The sequence below is a fragment of the Alexandromys fortis genome, unplaced genomic scaffold (assembly GCF_014885135.2).
Source record: "Alexandromys fortis isolate MF-2015 unplaced genomic scaffold, M_Fortis_MF-2015_v1.1 scaffold_165, whole genome shotgun sequence".
Lineage (NCBI taxonomy): Eukaryota > Metazoa > Chordata > Mammalia > Rodentia > Cricetidae > Alexandromys > Alexandromys fortis.
The window spans coordinates 354,747-365,117 of NW_026068038.1; the positions used below are offsets into that span (position 1 = coordinate 354,747).

At 48.9% G+C, this 10,371-nt stretch overlaps 1 protein-coding gene across 2 annotated transcripts in view; it reads left to right on the forward strand.

Annotated features, from left to right (window-relative positions):
- Positions 1-9,754, forward strand: part of Klhl36 (kelch like family member 36) — an 18,724-nt gene extending 8,970 nt beyond the window's left edge. For both annotated transcript variants that reach the window (XM_050165288.1, XM_050165287.1), the window contains exons 3-5: positions 1,281-2,351; positions 6,648-6,805; positions 9,070-9,754. In XM_050165288.1, the coding sequence (XP_050021245.1) occupies positions 1,281-2,351; positions 6,648-6,805; positions 9,070-9,622 (1,782 nt within the window). In that variant the 3' untranslated portion in view covers positions 9,623-9,754. The remainder of the gene's footprint in view (positions 1-1,280; positions 2,352-6,647; positions 6,806-9,069) is intronic.
- The last annotated feature ends 617 nt before the right edge of the window (positions 9,755-10,371 follow it).

A 10,371-nucleotide genomic window follows, 5' to 3' on the forward strand; every position in this document is an offset into this window, starting at 1 on the left:
AAAAAAAAAAAAAAAAAAAAAACAAAAACAAAAAAAAAAAAACAACAACTAAACCAACAGGACAAACAGGCTCAGCAGGTAAAGGCATTTGCCAACTAAGCCTGGCAGCCTAAGTTCAAACCCCAGGATTCACTTGGTGAAAGGAGAGAGCCAACTCATGCAAGTTATCCTTTGAGATATGTAAACAGTGGCACACATCACTATCCTCCCTCCCCCCCCAAAAAACCTAAGTAAATAAATGTAATGACAATAACATTTTACAAAGAAAAGAAAAAGACCAGGAAGTGGGTCGGTGGCTAGCTAACCTGAGACCACACAGCTGGCAGGATGCAGAGTTGAAGTTCTAACTTCAGTCCATCTGACTTAAGTAAGCAGTGGGGTGGGGTGCGGGAGCAGTCCCCTGATGGGAAAATGTTTACAAAGTATCTATCAAAACAAGAAAGAAAGAAAGAGAGAGAGAGAGAGAGAGAGAGAGAGAGAGAGAGAGAGAGAGAGAGAGAAAGAGAGAGAGAGAGGAGAAAAAGAAGACAGAAGAGAGGAAGCTCTTAGACTCCTGATGATAAAGGAGAAAGACAGAGAAAGCACGCAGGCAGGTTTTTTTTGTTTGTTTGTTTCTGGTTTTTGTTTGTTTGTTTTTGTCTTTGCTTTTTCGAGACAAGGTTTTTCTGTGTAGCCTTGGCTGTCCTAAACTATCATTCTGCAGACCAGGCTGGCCTGGAACTCACAGAGATCTGCCAAGCAGACAGTTTCTAGGAATTATATTTAGCGAGCTGGGTAGACGTAAAATCACTTGCTGCTCGAGTCTGACAGACAACCTGAACTCCCTGCCTTGAATGTCTGAACTGGAAGGAGAGCTGGCCTCTCACCTCCACATTCACACTGTGCTGTGTGCCTGTGTGCTAATAAATATTTTATTCTTTTGTTTCATTTTATTTGAGGCAGTGTCTCTTTATGTAGACCTGGCTGGTCTGGAACATTCTAGGTAGACCAAGAATGGCCTTGACCTCACAGAGGCCCAACTGCCTCTGCCTCTGAGTACTAAGATTATAGGCATGTACCAGCACACCCAGGCAAATTTATAGAACATTGCAGGAGGGAGGACAAGAAGGGAGGAGAAGCATGCTCTCAGATGCCCCTGTGATGCTCCGGGTTTACTTCCGTGGCTCTTATTCCATCTTATAACAATTGTCATTACCTCTGGGCTGACTGTGGTCCCTGCAGGCCATGGACAGCAGGCCTGTGCTTTCTCTCCTGATGCACAGGCTTCTTTTCTCGCGCAGGTGTACCACTGGGCTGACCACTCCACCACAGTGCTGCAGCGGCTGAATGAGCAGCGGCTGCATGGCCTCTTCTGTGACGTGGTCCTCGTGGTGGAAGAGCAGCAAGTGCCTGCCCACCGCAACCTTCTGGCTGTCTGTAGCGACTACTTCAACTCCATGTTCACGCTGGGCATGCGGGAGGCTTTCCAGAAAGAGGTGGAACTGGTCGGCGCCTCCTACGTGGGGCTCAAGGCCGTGGTGGACTTCCTCTACAGCAGTGAGCTGGAGCTGGATGGCAATAACATTGACTACATCCTGGAAACAGCGCACCTGCTGCAGATCTGGACGGTGGTGGACTTCTGCTGTGAGTACCTGGAGCAGGAGGTGAGTGAGGACAATTACCTCTACCTCCAGGAGCTGGCCTCCATCTACAGCCTCAAGCGGCTGGATGCCTTCATCGACAGCTTTGTCCTGAGCCACTTCAGCACCCTGTCCTTCACGCCTGACTTCCTGCAGAACGTCTCTGTGCAGAAGCTGTGTGTCTACCTGAGCAGTGGCCAGGTACAGCACACCTGGGAGTATGACCTGCTGCAGGCAGCTCTGCAGTGGCTCACCCAGCAGCCAGAGCGTGAGGCGCACACCTGCCGGGTGCTCGAAAATATTCGCTTCCCCCTCTTCCCTGAGGACATCCTGCTCCAGCGTGTGAAGCTGGCCATGGGCTCGCTGTTGCCCAGTGTGGCTGATGGCGAGGGCTTCATGGAGGAGGCCCTGAACTACCACAGCAACCTGGTGGCGCAGCCTGTCCTGCAGACAAAGCGAACGGAGCTGCGTTCTGAGGAGTGCTTGCTCTTCGTGGGTGGCGAGGTCTCCGAGCGGTGTCTGGAGCTGAGCGATGACACCTGCTTCCTAGACACCAAGAAGGAACAGTGGGTGAAGGAGACATCCCTGCCTGCCCGCCGGAGCCACCACTGCGTTGCCGTGCTGGGGGGCTTCATCTTCATTGCTGGTGGCAGCTTCTCGAGAGACAACGGAGGGGATGCAGCCTCCAACCTTCTTTATAGGTATGACCCCCGCCGTAAAGAGTGGATCAAGGTGAGATTAAAGCAAATTAATTCGTTACTCTTGATGCCTCCCTCTTTGCAGCTCCCTAACCTCACCATGGCTTCCTGTTCAGATGCCTTGATGGCTGCCCTGCTTCTGAGAGAACTGGGATGGTACAGTGATGGTCTGCACCCTTGCTGCCTTCCTCATGCCTACACCAGGGTAGGGGTCAGGGGAGCCATGCAATCACCATCTGAAGGGCTGGCTACTGCCAAAAGCGGTATTCTTCACTGGGACTTTCTACCCTGATGGGGCTATTCTGTGTCTGTCCTGTTTCCAGCACAGTGGCCACTGGCCCTCTGTGCCCATTGAGGGCTTGAAATGTGGCCAGTGCACATTTTCAGTCTTATTGAATTGCAACTAACAGCTATTAAGTATCAATGGCTGCTCCAGACTCCATGATGGGCCTCAGCCAAGCAAGGGTCCCCATGCCTCAGAGCCTCTGCTCGGTTTCTGTAGAAGGCTTCTTGTTCTTCCCAGCTGCCTGGATAGCTTAGACCCAAAATAATCACACAGAAACTGTTTTAATTAAATCACTGCTTGGCCCATTAGCTCTAGCTTCTTATTGGCTAACTCTTACATATGAATTTAACCCATTTCTATTAATCTGTGTGTCGCCACGAGGTCGTGGCCTACCAGCAAAGTTTCAGCATGTCTGTCTCCGGCGGCTCCATGGCTTCTCCCTCACTCCACCCTTCTTTCTCCCAGCATACAGATCTGTCTTTCCCACCTACCTTAGCTCTACCCTGCTATAGGTTTCTTTATTCATTAATGGTATTCAAGCATACAGAGGGAAATCCACATTAGGCTTCTCTTGTGGAGATATTTGAGGAGTAATGTTCAGAAGGCTACAAAGCTCCATGCAACTTAGGGTCATTGTGGAGCCCAGACATCAGCCCCATTATTAGCACACCCTAATAACAGAAGTTACACATAAGTAACAGAACTTAGTTACTGTTCTGTTGCCAGGAAGAGACACTGTGACCAAGACTCTTTAAAAAAGGGGGGGGGGGTGTTGGAGAAATGGCTCCATTGGTAAAGAGTACTTGTTTCTCTTGCAAAGGACCAGAGTTCAGTTCCCAGCACTCAAGTGGTTGCTCACAAACATCTGTGATCCAGTTCCAGGGGATCTGAGGTCTTCTAACCTCCATGAGCAAATGGGATACACATACATACATGCAGGCAAAACACCCATACAAGAAATACAAAATAAGTACATTTTTAAAGAAAGCATTTAATTGGGAGCTTGCTTCCAGCTTCAGAGAGTTAGTCCATTATCATCACGGCCAAAAGCAGATAGGCCTGGTACTAGAGCAATAGCTGAGAGCTTTACATGTTGATCCACAGGCAGCGGATAGAGAGACTGGGCTTGGCATGGGCTTTTAAAACCCCAAAGCTCACGCCCAGTGAAACACTTCTTCTACAAGGCCACACCTCCTAATCTTTCCCTAACAGTTTACTGACTGGGGATTTTACATGCCAGTCTATGAGCCTATGGGGGCCATTCTCGTTTAAACCACCATACTGAGCTAGTGAGTGCTTAGGAGTTTCAAGATGCCACCTTGTCTTTCCCAAGTTTCACCTTCTACCTCTATATGCTTGTGGCCTTGTAGGGCTAAGAGGGTGGTACCTGAGTTGATGGGCATGTGTATGGATGAAGTGTCCCCTTCTGCAGTCACCTCTCTAGACTGCAACCAACTGAAATGTCTTTATGCTCACACCTCTGTGTGACCAATTGCCTCAGGGTTTGCTGAATTTAACGTCTCCCAGGCACGGGAGCTCACTCCTGTAATCCCAGGATTTAGGAGGCTGAAGCAGGAGAATTGCCGCAAGTCTGAAGCCAGTTTGGGCTGTGTAGTGATTCCAGGTGAACTTGGGCAATAGTTTGGGACCTTGTTGCAAAAACAACCAAAATAGATTCCAGGTGGCTTTTCAGTTCTAATATCAAAACTCTAGCCTGACCAGGTGGGGGGGGGGGCATGCCTTTAATCACAGCACTCAGGTGCTCGCTTCGGCAGCACATATACTAATCACAGCACTCAGGAGGTGGAGGCAGGAGGATCTCTGTGTGTGAGTCTGAGTCCTACCTGGTCTACAGATTGGGTTCCAGGACAGCCAAAGCTACACAGAGAAACTCTGTCTTAAAAAACCAAAAAAAAAAAAAAAAAAAAAAAAAAATTAAAAGAGTAAAAATTTAAAAAGTCTCTAGCCTGGGCTGGCAAGGTAACTTAGGACTCTGACCTCTACCTACGTGGCGTAGCATGCATGCCACACACACACCCAGATATACACAATTGTAGCACAAGTTCTAGCTGATATTAATAATAAAGCCCAGAGTCAGATATTAGGGGTGAAAGCTGATAGATCAGAGAAGCCGTACGGCCAGCCCCTTTATACCTCTATCAATGCTCAGACCGAAGGGGCGATCCTGTCCTCAGACTATCTCCTCAGACTTCTTCCTCTGACTGAATCTGTCTCCACCAAACCTCAGAATGCCCTGAGCTCCTGTCTCCTCCTGCCGTATAGTCTTCTCTCCACCCAGCCATATCACTCCAGTCTCCCATCTCCCTAGTGCTGGGACTAAAGGTGTGTGAGCTCTATTTATTTATTTATTTATTTATTTATTTATTTATTTATTTATTTATTTTTGATTTTTTTTTTTTTAAGACAGGGTTTCTTTGTGTCACCACCTTGGCTGTCCTGGAACTCACTCTTTAGCCCAGGCTGGCCTTGAACCCACAGAGATCCTCTGCCTCCTGAGTGCTGGGACTAACGGCACTGCCTAGCTTCCTTATAAAACTTCATTAGAGTTACCACTAATACCCACACAACAGAGTCTATATTAGGCTGTTTTGAGATTTCCTCTACCAACTGAATTAATCCAAAACTCTTACTTTAGCCTCAGGCAAACTCTTCAGACAAGGGTAAAAAGCAGTCACTTTCTTCCCCCAGAATATCACAAGAATTATCTCTGAAACCTCTTGAATGAGTACCCCATAGTTCATCAAATCACACGCAGTACCACTGTCTTCCATGCTCCTGCTAGTATGGCCCATTAAACAGCAGTTAAAACATTCGACTGCTTTTAAAATCCACAGTCCCAAGTCCTTATTACTCCAAACTAAAACATAGTCAAGCCTATAACAGCAACACCGTAGTCCTTGGTACCAGCTTCTGTCTTATTTAGGGTTTCTATTGCTGTGAAGAGACACCATGACCATGGCAATTCTTAAAAAGAAAACATTTAATTGGGGTGGCTTGAATATAGTTTCAGAGGTTCAGTTCATTATCTCATGATGGGGAGCCTGGTGGCGCAGAGGCAGATGTCGTGCTGGGGTAGTAGCTGAGAGTCCTACATCTTGCAGACAACAAGAAAGAGACTGTGAGGGGCTGGAGAGATAGATGGCTTGGTGGTTGAGAGCATTGCCTGCTCTTCCAAAGGTCCTGAGTTCAATTCCCAGCAACCACATGGTGGCTCACAACCATCTGTAATGGGGTCTGGTGCTCTCTTAATATTGTATACATAATAAATAAATACACATTTAAAAAAAAAGAAAGAGACTGTGATACTGAGCAAAAGACCTCAAAGACCACCTCCAACAGAGGCACACTTCTTCCAACAAGGCTATACCTGCTCCAACAAAGCCACACCTCCCAATAGTGTCACTCCCTTTGGGGACCCTTTTCTTTCAAACCACCATAGCCACTTTCTGTTCTGTTAACATGGATGGTGACAATGGATCAGTATTGATTTTAAAAAAAAATCTCAACCAAATTGTGCTTCAGTGGTAAGACATTGCCCAGTCTGCTGAAATCCCTGATGGGGAAGAATGGAAAACTGGTTTTTGTTTAAACTTTTAAGTCTTATATAGATTTATTTATTTTATTTTATATGTATTAGTGTTATGCTTGCATGTATGTCTGAGCACCATATGCATGCCTGGTGTCTGAGAAGATCAGAAGAACATAGGAGACTGAATTGTTTTTAATTTTAGAAAGTCATTAATTTCTTGCATAATGCCAGTCCACGAGGTTGACCATGTGGCCAAACCAATTTCAGGAGGTGTGGCCCATGCACCTCTTGAGGATTTGAGGTCTGATGGAAGCATCAGGGTTCTCAGAATCCCTACCAGTATCGCCCCATTTTCCTCAAGTCCAGGCCCTTCTCCCCAGCTCATCTGGCCACTGTCTGGCCCGCCTGGGCCATTGGCTCTGTGGACTCAGTGGAGGAACATGGAGGAACATGGCTTGGGAAAGGAAGCTTCAGGTGTCTCGCCCTCACCACAGGTGGCCTCCATGAACCAGCGCCGTGTAGACTTCTACCTGGCCTCCATTGAAGACATGCTGGTGGCTGTTGGTGGCCGGAACGAGAACGGAGCGCTGTCTTCTGTAGAGACCTACAGCCCCAAGACCAACTCCTGGACTTACGTGGCTGGCTTACCAAGGTGATGAGGGCTTGAGACCACTGCTGGAAGGTGATATTGTCACAGGAGAAAGTTTAGTCTTTGCCTTCTGTTTTCATAATGTCCTGTTGCAGCTCAAGACAAGCATTTCCAGTTTTCAAGTTGGCTGGGCCCTGGGCTTCAGAGAGTGAGTTGTTGTGTTGGGATGGTCAGTCCCTTCCTAGAAGGCCTGGCTGGGTGTAGGCAGGAGGTCAGAGGGGCATGGGCCTTATCCAACCTGTGTTTTATTTGCTTGCCTGCAGAATGGGTACTACAGGGCAGCCTGGGGGAAGTTACACACCATCTCTCTGACATTCTCCATTTTTTTTAAAGATTTTATTTATTATATATATATATAGTGTTCTGCCTGCATGTATGCCTGAGGGCCAGAAGAGGGCGCCAGATCTCATTACAGATGGTTGTGAGCACATGTGGTTGCTGGGAATTGAACTCAGGACCTTTGGAAGAGCAGCCAGTGCTATTAACTACTGAGCCATCTCTCCAGCCCTCTCTGACATTCTCATGTGGCCTCCAGCAAGCAGGGAGTACCCCAGAGATAGTGGTGCACCCCACCACTGAACCTATACACATCTGTCTACCATGCCTAGGCTATACCTAAACCCAGACTCTGAACCTTCCTGGCTGTAAGATGCACTATCTTGGGGATGTGGTCTCCCAGAGTTAACAGGGTGTGTGGGGTTGGAATGAATCTAAAGTTTAAAGTCACAATTAAGCCTGGCCTGGGGGCTTATGCCTATAATCCCAGCCCCCAGGAAACTGAGGCAGGGGACTGAATTTGAGGCCATGCTAGGCTACATAGTGAGACTTTGTCTCAAATAAATAAATATGGGGGCAATTCCTGGATGCTATTGGTGAGCAGGTGACACTCTATATCACTATGACTAGGCCGTGTGCATCCATAGCCACCTGGTGAGTGGAGAGGTAGCCAGAGAGTGACAGCGAGCAGGTGGGCAGTGTTGTAAGTGATTGCCTGTTGATGGGTTCTCTGAGTAAACACGGTTTATCGAGCGAAATTAAGCTGGTGGTCATGCTGAGAGTAGATGCCACCACCACCACTGTCTTGGGACAATGGTGTGGAGATGTGATTATTTCTAAGGAGACACCCTGTGCTCCTAGATGGTGTGAACACAATCCGTGATGTCATCATCAGCAATGTGTGCACAGCCCACACTGATGAGTTTCCCATCCAGCCTTCCTCAGTCATTGCCCTGTTGGCATAGCAAGCCTGCACAAGCCCCACGTGAACCAGGAGTTAGGCCCGACCCATCTCTTCTGCCTGCCCTGGGCTCTCCCTGTGAACACCATCCCTAGCCCATTCCAGCCCTGATTGCCGACCAAACCACAACACAAGGTTTCATTTCTTTGGTCCTGGGCTTTTTTTTTTTTTTTTTTTTTTTTGGAGGGGGGGTTGTGGGTTTTTCTCTTTTTACATTCACATTGTGTATGTGTGTGTGTGTGTGCACAAACAGGTCCTACAGCACCTACAGGGTGGTCAGAAGACAACTTACAGGAGTTGACCTCTTCCATCATGTAGGTTCTAGGGATCAAACTAAGGGTGTCAGGCTTGGCAGCAAGCACCTATATCCATCTTTTTGACAGTCCTCTCTAACATTGTTTTGAGCCTGTATTTATAGGTCTCACTTTGTTGCCCTGGCTGGCCCAGAACTCACAGAGACCTCCCTGCCAAGTGCTAAGACTAAAAGCGTGCATCACAGGCCCAGTTAAACATCCTTTTTTGTCCCCCCCCCCCACACACACACACTTTGATAGCATTTAGAGGAGTCAGGTTTATAGGAAACTGCACACAAAGTGGAGTGCTCCCATGCATCCTCCCTGCAGCAGGGGACTCTTGTTCACCTGCCTTCTGTACCCCTTGTCCACTGACAGCTAAGATCCACATGAGCTATCTGTGGTTTACCGGCTCTGTGTTTTCTTTCTTTCTTTCTTTTTTTTTTTCTCGAGACAGGGTTTCTCTGTGGTTTTGGAGCCTGTCCTGGAACTAGCTCTTGTAGACCAGGCTGGTCTCGAACTCACAGAGATCCGCCTGCCTCTGCCTCCTGAGTGCTGGGATTAAAGGCGTGCGCCACCACCGCCCGGCTGGCTCTGTGTTTTCTCCTCCAGCCCTTATGACCTCCTGAGAAGCAGGCTGTACCCCGTTGGCAAAGGGCCCAAGTCCCCTACTCACAAAGATGGGACCGGGGACCCGGCTCTGCCCTGAGCTCCTCTGTCCTCTGTCCTCTCTGCAGGTTCACCTATGGCCACGCAGGTACCATCTACAAAGACTTCGTGTACATCTCAGGGGGCCACGACTACCAGATTGGCCCGTACCGCAAGAACCTGCTGTGCTATGACCACCGGACGGACGTGTGGGAGGAGAAGCGGCCCATGACGACGGCCCGAGGCTGGCACAGCATGTGCAGCCTGGGTGACAGCATCTATTCCATTGGGGGCAGTGACGACCACGTGGAGTCCATGGAGCGCTTCGATGTGCTGGGCGTGGAGGCCTACAGCCCTCAATGCAACCAGTGGACCCGTGTGGCGCCGCTGCTGCAGGCCAACAGCGAATCGGGCGTGGCCGTGTGGCAGGGCCGTATCTACATCCTGGGCGGCTACAGCTGGGAGAACACGGCCTTCTCCAGGGCTGTGCAGGTGTATGACCGTGAAGCCAACAGGTGGAGCAGGGGCCCGGACCTCCCCAACGCCATTGCAGGCGTGTCGGCCTGTGTGTGTGCCCTCAACCCGAGGCTGGAGGAAAAGAATAAGAGGAGCAAGGACAAGCGCCAGGACCGAGGTCAGTGACACCGAGGCTCTGGCAGAGCAGCCACATCCACGGCTGTCACACACACCCTAGGAGCTTTTTTGTACTTTTTTCATTCCTGGTATTTCTATGCTATCACAGTAAATAATAATTAAATATTCTTCACAACTTTACATATTATCTTGTTTGAATACTTGCACTTGGGTCATCGTGTCTGCATGGGCCTTCTTCCCGGGCCACACACCCCTGAAGGTCCCTGTGACTGTTCCCACCCACAGTTACTGGCTCACAGGTTATATGAAAAAATTGGTAGTGAAAATCAGTGTCCCCAAGTTTTGGGCTTCCCCAAACCTAGCTGCAGCTTTCGTACAGATACCCAAGCTGTGCTCAGGCATAGAGGCCTATCCAGAGATTTGAGTTCTGAGGTCAGCTCCATTCTGCATTCGGTTACCTCGGGCAAGGGCACGCATGTTCGTTGTGCATTTAAAGACACGGGGATCCCAAGCTCCCTGGACAGGCAGTTGAGACCCAGGGACTCTTGATTTTCTTGCTGAAGGTTCCATAGCAGCCGATTCTTTTCCTGAATAGTGTCATCTTCCCTGGCTGGAAATCTTTGTGAATTCTCTGTTGTTAAGAAGGAAGGGTAAGCCAGGTGGTGGTGGCGCACGCCTTTAATCCCAGCACTCGGGAGGCAGAGGCAGGCGGATCTCTGTGAGTTCGAGACCAGCCTGGTCTACAAGAGCTAGTTCCAGGACAGGCTCCAAAAACCACAGAGAAACCCTGTCTCGAA